The 18,002-nt window shown below is 35.0% G+C and overlaps 1 protein-coding gene across 6 annotated transcripts in view; it reads right to left on the bottom strand.

Moving 5' to 3' along the window:
* Positions 1-442: 442 nt before the first annotated feature.
* Positions 443-18,002, bottom strand: part of JMJD1C (jumonji domain containing 1C) — a 265,229-nt gene continuing 247,669 nt past the window's right edge. For 3 of the 6 annotated variants that reach the window (XM_008056064.2, XM_021711364.1, XM_021711362.1), the window contains 8 exons: positions 16,488-16,656; positions 15,875-15,965; positions 15,264-15,394; positions 14,717-14,839; positions 11,171-11,310; positions 9,422-9,598; positions 1,679-1,810; positions 443-1,362 (listed from right to left, as the gene is read on the bottom strand). In XM_008056064.2, the coding sequence (XP_008054255.2) occupies positions 1,273-1,362; positions 1,679-1,810; positions 9,422-9,598; positions 11,171-11,310; positions 14,717-14,839; positions 15,264-15,394; positions 15,875-15,965; positions 16,488-16,656 (1,053 nt within the window). In that variant the 3' untranslated portion in view covers positions 443-1,272. The remainder of the gene's footprint in view (positions 1,363-1,678; positions 1,811-9,421; positions 9,599-11,170; positions 11,311-14,716; positions 14,840-15,263; positions 15,395-15,874; positions 15,966-16,487; positions 16,657-18,002) is intronic. The other 3 variants (XM_021711360.1, XM_021711361.1, XM_021711363.1) reach the window with 1 other exon arrangement.

Consider the following 18,002-nt stretch of genomic DNA (forward strand, 5'->3'; position numbering starts at 1 on the left):
TCAAGCAACCAAGTGATAATAGTAGCCAGCTAGGTGGGCAAGGTGGCTCACACCTGTAACTCCAGCACTTTAGGAGGCAGAGGTGGGAGGACTGCTTTACCAGGAGTTTGAGACCAGACTGTCTCACAAAAAATAAAATTAGTCAGGCCTGTAGTCCCAGTTACTCAGGATCCTGAGGAAGAAGAATGCCTTAAAGCCTAGTAGCTCAAGGCTGCAGTGAACTGTGACTGCACCACTGCTCGCCAGCCTGATTGACAGAGACCCTATCACTTAATTTAAAAAAACAAAGCCAGACAGCAAAAGCAAGACTCCAAATTAAAGCAACTTGCCAAAGTCACACAGTAGGTAGAAGAACTCATATTCAAACCCAGGCTGACTTCAGGCTCTTCTCTGCCCTCAGTGGTATGCAGGTCAAAAGAGGGAGAAGTATGGAACAAGCCAATTTTTTTTGATAAAGTCCTTTTAATGGAAAATGTAAAACCCCTTTCAACTTTAATGTACAAAGCCATATGTAACACTTGCACTTTAACAAAAGCAAGCCAATGTTTTAAAAAAATACATCATTAAATGTATATATGTATATATTTACATAGCATATTAAGTTTAATATTTAGCTTTAAAAGTTCACATAAATTTTACCAAAATGAGACAATTTTAAATAAATTACACCTTTTGAAAATGTTTAATTGTACAGTCAATAAGCTTCAACAAAATATTGAAGTGTCTGTATTTAATATCTACTTTATATACTTTATATTTTACAAAGTTTACAATTATTTGGCAGTAATTTTCTGATTATGACATGACTGCTGTGCGATTCAGCAATTTCCCAGATGCAGGCAATAGCTGGTGTTTATGTCCTATTCTCACAGTAACTGTCTCAATGTAGTGAAAAATATCAGTTATTTTAGTAAACTGTACAAGGTCACATTTACACTTGATCAACAATATAGCATAGAATTTTGTATTTTTTACCAAAAATAAATACATCATCTTAAATCTGGCATTTTCACAAACATCATATACACTATAATACATAAACAGCTATATAGTGCTGCTTTTTAAATTTAGCTTGTTTTATAACTAACATTGAATCACAGGAACTGTGACATATGCTATACTGCTGCAGTGTCAGTAACAAGTAATTACTACAAAGAGAATTTCTTGGCACTGATGGTTTATGAAGCTTAAGTCAGAGTGCATACATATCATCATTGGAGGGTAAGTAATCCCAGTTCAATGGCCTAAAATTAACATCAAATTGGACCACACTTAAGTTTCTTCCATATCCTCTACTTCATCTTCATGTATCTTCAAGGCTTTCACCATTTCTTTGACTGAATGATACAAAATATTTTTAACCTGAAAGAGATGTTGATATTTCTAATTACATCAGCTGGACAGAAATTAACAAATGACAACTGCCAGATTAAAACAACAACTTCACTACTGGGGACACCAAGGAAAGCCAACAAAGTTTAAAATTGTTGTCAAACCAAAAGGTAAAATAAGGGCAACTATAATGCATACAATTAAATACAACATTGGTGTTAATCTTTGGTTGTTATCTTAATGTGACTAACTGGGCAACAACTGCTTAAGTTGTTATACACGTTCCTTATTTCTGAATATAAAAAAGCCTGCCAAACAGGATCTCATTAGAACACTCATCTCTTACCTGTAATTTATCATCATAATTGATTTCTTCCTTCAAAAGTCTCAGTTCCTGTGTTAAGTGAAATGACTCTACAAGATGTTCTGGAGACACAAAGTCTTCAGTTACCTGAATACAGCTGTGAAAATTCTGAACCTATCCCCAAAAAGAAAAACAGTGAAATATAAATTTTAGAACGTAGGTGAAAAGAAAGGCCAAGTTGTCTAAAACCAATAAACACAAGGGACAGTTCTGCTGGAGAATTTATTTTCTCCAAAACATCAAATGGATTTTAAAGCAGAAGACCACACTTTATGAGAAAAGTTATGTCACTGAAAAGCTTCATGTAAAGTGACTTTGTAAATGGAATATTTTTAAATGATAAAAAGAAAATAACTTTTCCAGGAATCCTTTGGATAATCAGACCCTAAATTATCAATTTTGTCAAGGTGAACTTTTAAAAAATGTGTTACTTTAAAAAACTGAAAACTGGAAAGAATACCAGGAAATCAATCTGAATATGTTGTTTCTTTGACTTTCAGCATTTTGATCATTTCACTACTAACTCTTACACCAGAGAACAAAGAAAAGAAAATGAAACTTAGTTTTTTGTTAGGAACTGGGGTGAAAAATGTAGTTCCAGGCAGATCTACTGACCACAACTGAGTTTCAGAATTATCCTAGGATTTTGGTTTTTTGAGTCTTTGTGGCTTTCAAATTTGCCAATTAAAAGATAGTCCCCTTCACTCTCTATGACATCAGTACAATAGTTCAACGGTTTTCTCTCTCCTTACTAAATGGTTTTCACAAGAAGTCAGTCAATAGTCTTATCTGTCATTTGTTCAGCACTTGCAAATTGACTTTGCACTTTACTATTTCTTAGAACTACTTCCTATTAATGCTCAGTAAAACAACAGAGGAAGGCCCAAAAGCTGACCCAATCTGGGATTTCTGATGTTTTCAGATTGTATTCTAGTGATATTTAAAAATGTCATAAAATTCCTGGGAAAGAGGAAATAACTGAAAAACTAAGAATTTAAATTTATTCTAATTTTAAAGTATACAAAATAAATTTAATTGGGAAGAGTGAGATGAAGGAGATAGTAAGTGGGAAATGGAGACTGTGGGAAAAAAAATCTAATTGATGATAGGGTGATGGAATTCCAGAGGGGCTAGAATTCCTCCTCTGGGCATAATGACCACCTGAACAGCTGCTGAAGTCTGCAGAGTTCTTTAACTCAAGCACTGTGCCTCTATTGATAACTTGGTAGCATAGTAAAGTAAACATTCTTTTTCTTTAATCATTAGGCTGTTGGTTCCTCTGGAGGATGAACATAGTGGATGCCTCACATTTTCAGCATTTCTGTACAGTCTCACTGGCTCTTCATTATGTGTCTGTAGAACAGATGCTCTATTTCACAGAGCAGGAGACTATGGATGAGATGTTCAGCGCCTGTCCCAAGACAAATCAGCCAATAAATGGCAAGTCAACAGGAGCCCAACTCCTGTGATGCTTTACAGTCCTATTACTAACTCTCTCATACCAGCATACACAGTCTCCAAATGCCCTTTTTCCTCATGTCTTTCATTTATCTGAACATGATGTGGGAGAGTCAGTCCTTCCAAAGTTTTAGCATGTACCTTTTGGTATGTCTAGCTCTAGCATGTCCTAAAATCACCAGTAGCTCCAAAATTTTTACTTGGTTCCTTTTTATAAATTCTGTCTTTACTGGTATTCTCATTTTGTTCATCCATTATTTTCCTGGTTTCCGTTACCACTTTGAGCACACTTAAGACAGTTGTCTAATCAGTTCAATGTTTGGGCTTCCCAGGGAAGGTTTTTGTCAATTTATTTTCTCCCTTTGAATGGGACATATTTTCTGCTTTCTGTGTATGCCTTGTAACGTTTTGCAGGAAACTGGGCATCTGAACATTATAATGTGTTAATTCCGGTAACCATTTTCTCCCCCTGCCTCAGGGTTTGCTGTTGTTGATTGCTGAGGGGCTGCAGTCATCCGTTTGCTTAGTGACTTTTCCAAACTGTTTTTGCAAAGGCAGTATTCCTTGTTGGGTGTAGTCACTTAAGTATCTGTTCCATTATCTCAGTGGTCAGCCAGTGACCTAACAGAGATTTCCTTAAATGCCAAAAAAATTGGCTGCCCTTTTCTTCATTAAGTAGTCTCCTGGTTGCTGTAAAAGTTTTGAATGAGATTCCAGAGTTCTGAAAAAGTTCATTCTGTCAGTCTTTGCCATGTTATGGTTTTAGAATGACTTTTAGAACAGTGACCTGTATCAGTGCTCACAAGATGCTATTGTTTCTACTGAACACCCCCTCACCTGAAGTATTTTGCTTTAAGGCTTGAGGGTTAGTTTCAAGAGGCAAGGTTCAGTTTTAAAGAACACAACTAAACTTCTCATTCTATCCCTTTTCTTGACCACAGTTGAGTAATTTACATTTTACTTCCTTGTTATTATCTTATTCACACTTGCCTTAAAGGATCAGTTATGTTAAGGTAATAGGTAATATTAAGGAAAAGTAATTTGTATTCATCTTGACACTGTGATTGTTATATACCCAAGCTATTTGTGAGAACTTAAGAGTGGAAAGATTTTTTGCCCAAAAACCCTGCTGGTCATAAGAATGCAGAGAATTTATAATTTTAAAATATTATAAACTGACTATGAATAACCAAACACAATCAATTAACCTAAGTAGTTTAGGACAAACTTAAAGATTTTGTGCTAACTGTGATAAAATAAATCCTGGTATTCAGGGTCCAACTGTTCTGTTTAGGGATACACAAGAGTATAACATACAGGGTCATATTTATTAAGAGAAGATTTTAAAGTGTGCACTTCTAGAGTAGTTCTTAAACTGTAAAGAAGACTGTACTATGATAGCTTCCCTCAGCTTGCTAAGATACACACTTGAATTCTCCTGCTCAGACAGTCCACTCTTTTCCTAGTATGGCTTTTGGCAATGCTCACAGTTGACAGGCTAAAGAACAGAATGTTGTTTCTTCCCTAGCACTGCTGGCTCCTGTCATGAGGTAGGTATCACTTGATTGAAAGATTTTTGACTTTCCTTTGGGTTTGCAAGAGCTTCCTATTTGTGTGGTTTTTCTTTCTTTATTTCTTTTTGAGTTGGAGTCTCACTCTGTTGCCAAGGCTAGAGGGTAGTGACACACTCACGGCAACCCCAGTGTTGACCTCCAGGGCTCTAGCGATCCTTCCGTCTCCAAGCCTTCCAAGTAGCTGGAACTACAAGTGAGCACTACCACGCCAAGCTAATTTTTTTTTTTAATTATACAGACGGGGTCTCGCCAAGTTTCCTGGGCTGGTTTCGAACCCGTGGGCTCAGGCAATCCACTCGTCTTGGCCTCCCAAAGTGCTGGGATTATAGGCTGAGCCACCAAGTCAGGCCTTTTGTGGTTTTCAAAGTATGGTCCCTGGACAGCAAAATCAGCACTGCCTGGAAACTTGTTAGAAATGTAAAATTTCAGTCCCTCCCCAGACCCATTGAACTCTGATGGTGAGGTATAGCAATCTGTGCTTTATCAAAAGCCCTCCAGGACATTCTAATGTATGCTAAACATGTGAACACCAAGTTGGAGAGCCTGGGAGTATTTTGAGGACCACTTCTAAGTGCTGAAGTCATCAATGCACAGTTTCCAGACCCACTAAGACCTAAACAGGTTGTAAGTAATAATGCATCTCAAATCCAAGTTAATACTGTGAGCAAAGGTATCACTTCCCTTGAATGCTCTCTCAAAACTACACTACCACCACTTGTGAGTCATGGTCAACACCCTCTTAACAGAGTGCAAAGAACTGTGCTGTCGTTATCACACCACATAGGGGAGGGAAGGTAGAAATTCCTAGTTTTGTAGCTGGAAATTTCTATGCCAAAATATGCCACAGAGAAGTTAAGGAAGAACTCAAAATAGAATTTGCCAGTCTAGATTATACATGCTGTCTCGGTCTATTTAGGTAAAACAACTTCTACCATAGATGAAATTTACTTTCTATAATTTATGTGAATTTTCTACATATCTCAAAAGAAAACATATATAGTCATAATTGGAAGTGAGTTCCAACCTAAGTAAACTTTCTTAAGTAGCAAGAAAAAACACACAGAAGGAGAGGTCAAAGTACATTTGTTTTGCAAAGAACACAAATATAAATTACAGAAAGCCTTAATTTTGTTCATCTACATTTGTGCAAAAACATGTATATATGTGAGCATATATATGTAAGCATATGGATAGGATGCAAATAGGGCCTTGTGAGGCTCTTTGCAGACAGATGCGATCACTTTGTACATATTAAAAGACAACTCTTTCCTTCCTTTACTCCTCCCAAAACAGCAGAAGCATTAGGGAGACAAGTATTAAGTATGGAATCTCTTTGGGGTAACAATTATTGCCTCTGGAGAAAACGAGCTGACAGCAGAGGCAGGAGGCTGAATTTTCACTGTGAAACCTTTTATACATTCAAATATTTTACTTAATCATAATAATTATATTTTCAAAAGATAAAATATCTAAAAATAGTCTTTTCGCAAATAGTACTGAAACAACCAAATATTCATATGCAAAAACCAAAACAAACAAATCAAACTCCAATTCATATTGTGTACCACATGTACCACATACAAGAATTAGCTAAATTATATACCCAAATATCAGATCCCAAACCATAATGGCTCTAGAAGACAATAGAGGTGACAATTTTTGTTATCTTGGGCAAGGCAAAAATTGTGTAAAGACAATGAAAGTAAGATCCATTAACAAAAATAAAGAAATCAACCATCTACTTCATCAAAATGAAAAAACTGGCCGGGTACAGTGGCTCATGCCTGTCATCCCAATACTTTGGGAGGCTGAGGCAGGAGGACTGCTTGAAGTCAGGAGTTTGAGACCAGTCTGGGCAACATCGCAAGATCCTGCCTCTATAAAAAAAAAAATAGAAAAATCAGTGGGGTATAGTGGTGTGGGCCTGTAGCCCTAGCTACTGTAGAGGTTAAGGCAGAGGATCGCCTGAACCCAGGAATTTAAGCCTACGGTGATCTATGATCACACCACTGAACTCCAAGCCTGGGCAATAGAGTGAGACCCTGTGCCTTAAAAGAAAAATGAAAAAACTTCTGCTCTTTGGAAAGACAAATCACAGAGAAATAACATATTTGTAAAGATAAAGGACTTGATCTGAAATAGGTAAGAAATACTTAAAACTCATGGACAAAATATTTGAGCACACATTCAACTAAAGTAGATATACAGAAAGCAAATGAAGAAATAAAAAGTTCCTCAAAATTTAGTAACTAAGAAGGTGCAAATTAAAACCGCAGCACTGATAAGAATGGTTTAAACACAAAACTGACAGTATCACGTGCTAGTGAGGAAGCAGAGAAAATAAAGTTAATCTTACATTATGGTATGACCAGGCAATTTCACTAATCAGCATGTACTTAACAGAAATAAAAACCATGTATGTGAATGTTTACGGTAGTTTCAAATACTATTGTCTCAAATTGGAAACAACCCAAATGTATTCAGTTGGTGACTGGATAAGCAGATTTTAAAAATGGAAAAATAGCCAGGTGCAGTGGTTCATGCCTATAATCCTAGCACTTTGGGAAGTGGAGGTGGGAGGAATGCTTGAGCTCAGGAATTTGAGACCAGCTTGGGCAACATAGTGAGACCTTGATCTACAAAAAAGAAAAAAGAAAAAATTAGCTGGGTGTGATAGCACATGCTTGCAGTCTCTGCTGCTCAGAAGGCTGAAGTGGAAGATCATCTAAGCCCAGAAGGTAAAAGGCCTTGGTGAGCTGTGATCAAGCCACTCTGTAATCCAGCCTGGACAACAGAGTAAGACCATGACTTGCAAAAAAATTTTTTTTAAATAAATATTCATACAACAAACACCTACTCAGCAATAAAAAAAGATCTGCTGTCGTTCATGCCTGTAATACCGACACTTCAGGAGGCCGAGGCAAGAGGGTCGAAAATTACCTGAACCCAGGGATTCAAGACCAGCCTGAGCAACTTGGCAAGACCTCATCTCTACAATAAATAAAAAAAGTAGCCAGCCAGGTATGGTGGTACATGCCTGCAGTTCCAGCTACTTGGAAGGCTGAGGAGGAAGGATCACCTGAACCCAGCAGGTAAGGCTGCGGTGGCTGTAAGCGTGCCACTGCACTCCAGACAAGAGTAAGAATTCCAACTCAAAAAAAAAAAAAATCCACTGATACACACAACATGGATGAATCTCAAATGCATTATGCTAAGAAAAGCTGGACTCAAAGGCTCCATACTGTGATTCCAATTACATAGTTTTCTTATATAGGAGGAACTAACTAAAAAGACAAGACATGAGTAAGCAGTACATGAACTGTGGGTGGGAAGAGAGGCTAACTACAAAAAGTGCAGGAGAAATTTTTTTGGAGTGATGGAAGATCTATATTTTGATTGTATTGTTACCAAAATATGCGTTCTTCAAAACTTAAAAAACTGTGCACCAAAAAGGGTAAACGACTATATGCACATTATATCTCAACTTATACAAAATGATTACACTGTCCAGTTTTAAGAAAATTAACATTGGATAAATTGAAAATGTGAATAAGGATCTTCGAGGGACTCTATTTTGTATTACCAAATAATTATTCTTATTTACAACAAGATTTACAATCCCTTAAACAGGCTGCTCTTGAGGGCATTTACATCTGAATATAGAATAGGGTGAATCTCAATTACACATAAGTCATAAATAATATAACATCTCTGATATAATAAGTCCATAGGAAAATATAGCCCTTTAATATAAATTACATTTTTTAAAGAAATTATAGTAGAGAAAAGTACATTTGTTGTTATGACATTTAAATTTTACTACTGTTTCATAAATGTTATTTGAGATTTAAGAATGATAAATCTGACCCTGAACCTACCACATGCTAAAACTAAGCCACTATTATCACTGAAGGATATTTGTGTATACTAGTGTCATAAATGCTAAGTAGGCAGTAACTACACATACAGTTATAGAAAATATTTGGTAAACAAATATACAGCATTACAATTACTAAGCAGTGGAAAAGGTAGGGAACCAACTCTAAGGCCAACTAGCTTTTTGAAATCTTCCATTTCCCTGGCACACTCTCTTACTACGGGATTACTGCACTGTCCTAGCCCATTCTCCCTATAGGAATCCACTGTGTGCTTTTAATCCCTCCTTTATACCCACAAATCTGTTCTATGCCATAAGATTTGGAAATAAAGATTACACTTTTTAGCTTTTAAGTTTTATGGGTTGTTAGTTATATAAATTACATGCCATCTTTCCTTAGACAGGTCCTTGCTATGTTAGCACACTAAAGAGAAGCAGGAGAGGAGGTACACTTAAAGTCTGATAGAAAAGTCAAGTCAGTATGCGCTCTACCCACTCCTAGCCAATGCTTTTACACCTCACTCTCCAGAATGAGTACATAAGTAACTGTCCCTAAAAGAAGTCTTAAAAATTAGATTTTGGTGCACTAACTCATAGACAATATGCAAATGGAAATCTGGCTCATGTTAAAACAAGGTATTTAATTATGTCAGATTTCTTCAAGCACTGGAATGCCATTTTAATGGAAGCAGCCTGGTGCAGATCATTCTGCTACTTGTGTTTTCTTTCATTTATATCTATAATATGAACATTTTATTTTGCAAAATTAGTTATTTCAGTCAGTAATAGATGTGTTAGAAATAAGTTGGTATATACCTGATGAAGTGCTCCTGCTGGCAAAACAATGGCATCACCAAGGAACTGAATAAGAGTACAGGTTCTGACTCCATATTCTTCAAGCAGCCTTTGACGGAGCTTTCTGTTCACATACCAACTTTGGTCACGTATTGGATCGTGTTCTGGTAGAATCTCAAGGCCTTGTTCTTTTGAAATCTGAAATATGTGTTAAAAATATGATAAATTCTGTTCAGTTGAATTTCAATTTTATTTACCATACCAACAGTCTTTTGTTCTCAGAATCTAATGAAACAATGACTGAGCCTCTTAATTAAAAGAAAAAAAATCTCCAATAATTTGAAAAGCCAAAGAGCACTAAAACAATACAACACTGAAATGCTGTTATTATTTTTATTTATTCTTTGAGTTAGGGTCTTGCTCTGTCACCTGGGTTAGAGTGAGATGGTGTGAACACAGCTCACCATAGCCTCAAATGATCCACCCTCCTTAACCTCCGTAGTAGGTAGGATTATAGGTGCCTGCACCATCATGCCAAGTTAATTTTAAAAAAACAAAACTTTTTTTGGAGAAACAGGATCTTGCTATGTTGCTCAGGCTGATCTCAAATTCCTAGTCTCAAGCTATCCTCCTGCCTCGTCTCCCTAAATTCTGGGATTACTGGCATGAGCCACTGCGCCCTGCTCTGAAAATGCTGTTAGAGAAATGCTGTTAGAGTGTATCATATTCCTTTTCACTACCTCCTTCTACTATGATGTTTCCATTTATCTGGTCTCTTTCCTAACAATTGTTTCAAGAGTGTAATACAAAGATGAGGAAAAGAGTAGTTTAGTTGTTTTTTTCCCCCAAAAGTAAATCATTCATACGTATGGATTTTATAAACAGTTCTTGATTTTTTTTTAAAGGTAAGTATAAAGATAAAAACCATTACATGGCTAACTTTCTAATCCATGGAAAATCAGTTTCAAGAAACCCTTCAGTGAAGTAATTATTTTGTTTTAGAAGGCACAGATTTTTGTATTTTAGATCAAGATATTGATAGGTATTTGGCAGTAGGTACAAGGCTATTATCTCCTTTACTTCACACTGATCACACAAAACTTAATTCTTTTCTGAAAGAGAAGTATTACAAGGTAAGTAACAATGACAATCTCTTAAAATAAATTCCCATAACTACAAAGTTTAAAAAATAATCGAAAAAAAGGATATGAACCAATTATTTCAGGTCAACATGCCAATTTCTTTTAGAGTATCTGACAACTAAAGAAAGATATGATTATTCAAAATTTCAGTTTACTCTAATAAACCTCACAATCTACTCAAATAACTACCACAGTATTATATGTGATCAAGTAGAATTACCGTCTAGGTCAGCAGCCAAAAATACCAATTTGATGCACAGAAAATAAAGATCCTACCTTCTTTAGATGTTTTCATAAAACTTTAGTTTTTATATCCTACAACTCCAAATAGATGTTTTCACCACCCAACTAATGGAGGCATCAATAGAGGAGACCTTTACTATTAGGGAACGGTAGAACACCAAAAACTGGGAACAAATCACCACTTAAAACCTTCAATGGGAAACAGGCTTTCAAACAAGAAAAAGGGACCGTTGACTTTCAATAAAAACTGCCACCCTACTCTGATGTAAAAATTTAATGATCTTATATTGTTGAAAGCCAAATGAAGACGCATTAACTAATTTAATTAACAAATTAAATCACCATTGTCTAGGTGGAGATAAATTATTTGCAAACTAAATTATACCTTTTGAAGAAATTCTCTTATCTTGTCAACATCTTTCCCAGCATAAATGTGCCACAGAGCACCAGGTATTTCACTTGAGTCCTTCAATCTTTTCCTTAAAATGTCATCCAAATCTTCTTCCTCAAACTTCTTGAGAATTCCTGAAACAAATTGATCAGTGAAGACTACCAGAAAGCCAAGTCTCCTAAAATTGATCTCTCAGAGAAGAAGGGTGCCTGAATGGATCAGTACTCTTAAAGAGCAGTCAAGCCTAGTTAGTTATATGTTCAAAACTGTTAGAACTACAAGAGCAGAGTAACAATAACTCTCCTAGTTTATTAATTTTCTGTGAACTAAGGAGCTAAAAACCCAAGAGCTACATTTCAAACTTAACCACCTTTCTCCTAGTGCCAGTAGGGTAGTCATAACAATGACTTGTACTCATAGCATTTTATAACTTCCAAGGGACTTTTATGATCATTTATTAGTTACTCCTATAACTACTTGGTAAGGTAGGCAGAAATCATAACCTCTGCTGTATACCTGAGTGAAAAGGTTTGGTGAGGAGAAGGGATCTGCTTATTAACATGACTAATGAATGTCAAAGAAAACTGTATAACTGATTAATTCCTGCAGGATTTCATGTTTTATTATAGTTACTCTGTAATCAAACAAAAGTGTTTCATGAACAACAAAGTTGTGGTTTTGAAGAAATATCACACCATCCTTCTAAAAAGTTGACAAATTAAAAAACTCTGCATATATATGTATGTACCCAAGTAATTATGGAAGTATATATGTGAAAATATTAGTTGGTTGTCTCTAAGTATAGAACAATAGGAAGATCTTCTTTTTAACCAATTTCACTACAGTGAATATTTTAAAGAAATGCTCTTTGTAACAAAAAAACTTGTATAAATTTAAGGGGCATAACTGCAATTTTGTTACATGGACACACTGTGTAGTGGTAAAAAGTCTTGGCTTTCAGTATTAAAAAATCACCAATAGTGTACACTGTATCCATCAAGAAATTTCTCATCACCTATCCCTCCAGTCCCTCATTCTTCTGAGTCTCCAATGTCTATTAAGATACGAAAGTCAACCTAAGTGCCCATCTGTGGATGGTTGGATAAAGAAAATGTAGTATATATACACAGTGGAATACGACTTAGCCACAAAGAAGAATGAAATCACATCTTTTGCAGCAACTGGAGCCCATTATCTTAAGTGAAGCAACTCAACAGAAAGTCAAATACCATGTGTTCTCACTTACAAGAAAAGTTCTTTGAAAAGAAAAAGCTGTTGCCTGATACTAAGGAAACATCAGGTGTTTTCTAATTTGTGACAGTAAAATCTTTTTTATATTCAAACTTTGCTGCAAGTTTTTCTTAATTCAAACATTTAGAAAGTGTTTGCAAAGTGCCAGACACTGTCCTAGGATGTTGGCGATTAGAGTTTAGAAAGATCCAGTCAAGATCTCATGACCTTTAAGAGGGTCCTAATAAATCTAGAGAAATACACATCACAACGTGAGAAGTGCAATCATTATCAGTTCAATGGGCATAAAGAGTGGCTCAGTTCTCAAATGTTACCTGTGACAACATTTTTTCCTATTCCACGGTAAAACAAGAAATTTAAAGACAATAAAACATTTATCATAAAAATAAACTATCCTTTATCCTGATTATATCCTTCTTATGGAGAGAGTTAAAGTGTTTTAAAGATAACAGGTGATGTTTGTAAATGTATTTTCTTAACAAAACTAAAAGTTGGAAACCCTAGTTTTCTGATTTTTTCCTTTAAATTTTATTACCTACAAATTAAAATAAATAGGGTAGTGGCAAGCCAGGTGGGAGTGAACCCTAAGAAAGAATGGTTAGAGTAAGTTTACTTTTTTTTTAACGAAGACCTCTAAGGTGAATGACAACCTGAGTTACATTTTGAAGGAGGTAAGAGACATACTGCAGGTGGAGAAAAAAGCACATGCTTTAACAAGGTCAGCATTTAAAAAATGTATTTTAAACATCATTATAACACTAAAATGTTGCTTTCTTTGGGACCACCTATAAAAGTGACTAAAGCTCTATAGAGTAAGTAAATAAATAAAGAAATGACAGTCAAAGAATTATTTAAAATGTTGAAAGTTTTCTCAAAAGACCAAATATTATTTGCTAGAAATAGAGGCTGGGGAGTATGCAGAAACAAAGTTACAGTATTTAAGGACATGAATTAATAGTAATGGAGAACAAAGCAAGCAGATTTCTACATTGTACAGTGAAGTACTGTAGGGAAGGTTACGAACAAAGTATAATGAAGTACAAGATAATTTAACTCTGTGACATCATTAGCTTAAAAAGCATAAATAATCTGAGCCACAGGTCACACATTTCTGTAACAGAGCTGGGACTATAATTCGAGTGTGCCTAGTGACTCTCAAATCTCTACAAGGTAGGGCTGGTTAAGGGAAGTAAGAAACATAACATAAAATGAATTTTTATAGTTTTGAGAAAATTTAGGTTGTATAATACAGAAAGTGTCAAATGTACACAAAAGCAGAGTGAATACTATAATAAATCCCACGTCCCCAGCACCTAGCCACTAAGCTGGGAATCCATTCACAGCTTAGTAATGTCAGCCATGATGTAGATCACTGATATGTATGCCTAGGGTTTCAAAAGAAACTGCATGTCCAGTAAAAAAAGGTTAGTAATATATGTAAGTGACATAAGGTGTCAGAATCAGGAAGTGGTGTCCCAGAAGCAAAGGATGATATCTGAAGAAGTAGTAATAAACAGTGTCATTTATTATACATGGATGATTAAAAAATGAACCAGAAAGACACCACTGAATTGTCCAAATGTGTGTAAATGACAGCAGTAGCAATAGTAATTTCAGGCAGGTATAGAAGCAAGACTACAATAAGTTAAAATGTGAAAGGAAGATGACAAGATATCAAAGTATTTCTTATGAGAGTAGGGATGGTAGCATGATGGAAAGGTCTGAAGGTCTTACTTTTGAGAAAGAATAGTCATAGACTCTGTTTCTATTTTTGAGAGAAAAAGTCAGCAGAGAGGGTAAAGGTGAAGACAGTACACCTATGCCTGTATAAAAAAATAACTGGTAATCCAAGGTTTCAGAAAGAAATCCAGAGGATAGAAACTAAAACCTATGTACTAGATACAAAGGTTACTCTGGTTAGAAGGAAAAGACCCTATTTTCTCTGATAGAAAAAAAAATGTTTGAGGCACAAACCATACCTTAATCATCTTTAGAGCCCCAGGACCTAGTTTTTAAAGCTTCAATAAATATTTAAAAGTGAGCTTGACAATATACTTTCATAAAAATCACAATATTTAATGATGTTAAAATATTTACTTTTAAATTTTTACTTGCATAAAAAAACAATTAATCAATCTTCAAATAATAAAGATTAAAATACCCCCCAACTCATTGCAATTCTGTCTAGATTTTTTGCTGTTAATTCTGAAGCTGACTTTCTGGGTGACACTAGTATATGTGATGATTCAATGGTTATTCCAAAGACCACTATTCTTTAAGTTTCTTTACCTGCTTTTGAGAGAATGCCATTTCCTTTTGCTACTCCAACATACACTAGAATATTTACAACATCAGAAACCTCAATATGGAGATTTGTTGTTCCTATATCATGATCTTTAGCAGCAGCTACACCTGTGTATAAAACAAAGTTTTACTTGACAAAATACTTTATATATTTAACAATATAATCAGACATATCCCCAAATTAGCTCTATCAGCATAATTTATAAGTTGCAATTTGCGTTTTTGTCTTGTTACAAAAACCTGCCCAAAAGCCACAATCTATAAAATGTCCTATTATTTTTACAATTATATTTAATTGTATTTATATTATTTAAAGATTCCCTATTACCTTAAAAAGTCAAATAATAAAAAATGTTGACTATTTTACAAGAAATTAGCAAGTATTTAACTTTATATTGGCTGTTACTTCCTAACACACTACTAATATTTAAAAAGGATTTCAACGAATTAAAAGAAAAGAATTAGCAGAAACTAAAAACCATTAGACAATTAATATAATTCCTACTTGGGAGAAATGTGAATATATACTTACCATAGGCACTGCACAACCTGGGTCCTAGATCAGGACGCACAAAAAATCCTGGCAAATGAGAGGCCAAATTGAATTTTCCTTCTGGATTACAATATTCTGGCAATGGGAGACTTTTTAAAAGATCTTCATATCTGAAGAATAACAACATTGCCTTCCATTAAAGATTTGCATTTTTAAGTGCTTTCAAATATATAATTTTCAAGTTGTTCAAATCATCAGACAACCTTTTCTTAAGACTGGTAATGCTTTCCTTGACTTCATTCCAAATTTGTTTTATTTTATTTTTACTTCATTCCAAATTTAAATGAATATAAAAACAGACATGATATTGACTGAAAAAGCAATTTGGCTTCCCTAACCACTACAAATTAAAAGCTCCAACACAAGGAAGGTCCTAAACAGGGTTCTGTGTTCCTTAACATGAGCATTTCTTTCCTTCACTGCCCTAACACAGACTCCCCTGCCTCTACTTCCCAATAAAGCTACAGAGATTCAATTTTGCATTTTATTTACTTATTGAGACTACATGTAATTTGTAGTTACTTATCCTACCTCTGGGGATAATCTCAGTTCAACTGAAAAAAGTCAAGAGTCAAAATGAAGTTTCAAACCTTGCTGGCATCATAGTTTTGAAGTCTTCTCCTGAAGGACAATCTTTCAATTTTAAAACAACTGTTTCTCCACTTTTGGTTTTTTGACGTTCTATAAAGAATGCAGATAATTACTAAAAATGTAGTTTTACCCTTTTATTTTTATTAATGTTTCGAAAGGAGGAAAAGTAAATGATTTGACTCTTGTATAGTACATGCTTAATGAAAGCTTAGTTACTTTTATTCCTTATATACTTATTTAGTATTAAAACTTTTGTTCCTTTTATAAATAAATAAATTCCATTACCCACTTGCAAGAACTTTTTAGCATCTTACACTTATACTTTTAATTTTCAAAGTGTTTCACATCAACTGTATAATTCAATTTTCACAGTTTCATGAGGTTTCCAAAAATTTCTGCATATGTAAGATAACATAGTATAAATGGCTTCCTTAAGGTCAAAGAATATTAGTGTTAGAGACTGGATGATCTAGTATTTTGTTTCCAATTACTTGTGTCTTATTAGACCACAATGTAATACAAGTTTCAAAACTAAAAATTTAAGTTACATATTAAAGTTATCATTTTTGGGGAGATATGATAAAGAAAACAGTAAAACAAAAACCAACATACTTGAAACTTCTTCAAAACCATCCCAGAATTCCTTAACATTGGCATTTGAAATGATGCTATCTTTGCAGTTCAGAAGATCAGCTTGGTGGTCTCCAAAATCAAGACTAACGGACTCCGCCTTCCACAGGCTACCATTCATTTTCTTATGCACACCAGAAACCACTGCAGGCTTATAAATAAATAAATAACAGTTAACAATTCAAAATTTGACTTTACATGTACATATAACAAATAGGTAACACATTAAGTTTCATGCCTAATGATGAACCTGAGAGTATAAAAAGAGATTATTAAAAATAGGACCTGACCAGGAAAGAGATTCACAATATACTGTCAAAGAAAAATCATCTACTATGGGCAACATGGTGAGCCCTTGTCTCATATGTTGTATGCCTGTAGGCCCAGCTACTCAGGAGGCTGAGGCAGAAGGATTACTTGAGCCCAGTGGGTCAAGGTTGTGGTAGCCATATTGTGCCGCTGCACTCCAGCCTGGATGACTGAGTGAGACTCCGACTAAAAAAATAAATTAAAAAAAAATTTTAAAAATGAGAGAATGTAAATGGTATTTTTGAAAACAAACATAAGTGTGTGGTAAGGGTGGGTGCAGTGGCTTATATCTGTAATCCCAGTACTATGAAAGGCTGAGGTGGGAAGATCACTTGAGGCCAAGAGTTTGAGACCAGCCTGGTCAACTGAGCAAGATTCTGTCTCTACTAAAAATTTTAAATGAAATTAGTCAAGCACAGTGACATGTACCTGTATTCCCAGTTTCTCGAAGGCTGAAGTGGGAGGCTCACTTGAGACCAGGAGCTTAAGGTCACAGTGAGCCAAGATTGTACCACTGCACTCCAGCTCAGAAAAGGAGCAAGTCCATCTTTAAATAATAATAAATGTGTAGTAATTCTCAGAAAAGAAGACTGAAAGGCTATGTTAAAAAGTCCACTTCTTAGCAGAACTATAAATTTTTTTGGTTACCTTATCTATACACTTATTTTTATGGGCAGAACAAAAGCTATTTAATCGAATGTATATACGCTAGCAGTATCTTTAAACAAAAATATATAACGTATATACAATGAGTTTTTACTACAAGGATCATGATAAATAAAAATATTAAACACCTAGGTATAATATTACATTTCAAATCAAATGACCAGCCTTTCTAAAAGTGAATCTTTCCTTTGAAAGCACATGCATTCAGATTTTCCCAAAGCCCTCTAACCCATAAACCAACAGTTGAAAATTTATAGCTTCAAAATCTCCAATAAAGAATGTAAAGACATTTTTTAAACCATCTAACATATTATGAACCTCAGGTTTTAAAAATTTCCTTTACTCTAAATGAAGTAAAATTCTGGAACTTAGAGAACACAGTAAGTTAAGAATCTCTGAAAAATGATATTTATTAGGTTGAACATGGTGGAACACGTCTGTACTCCCAGCTACTCAAGAGGCTGAGGAGAGGGGATTGCTTCAGCCCAGAAGTTCTTGTCTAGCCTGGGCAACATAAAGAAA

This window comes from Carlito syrichta, unplaced genomic scaffold (assembly GCF_000164805.1).
Source record: "Carlito syrichta isolate Samal-C Ts95f unplaced genomic scaffold, Tarsius_syrichta-2.0.1 Scaffold302087, whole genome shotgun sequence".
NCBI classification, from domain to species: Eukaryota; Metazoa; Chordata; class Mammalia; order Primates; family Tarsiidae; genus Carlito; species Carlito syrichta.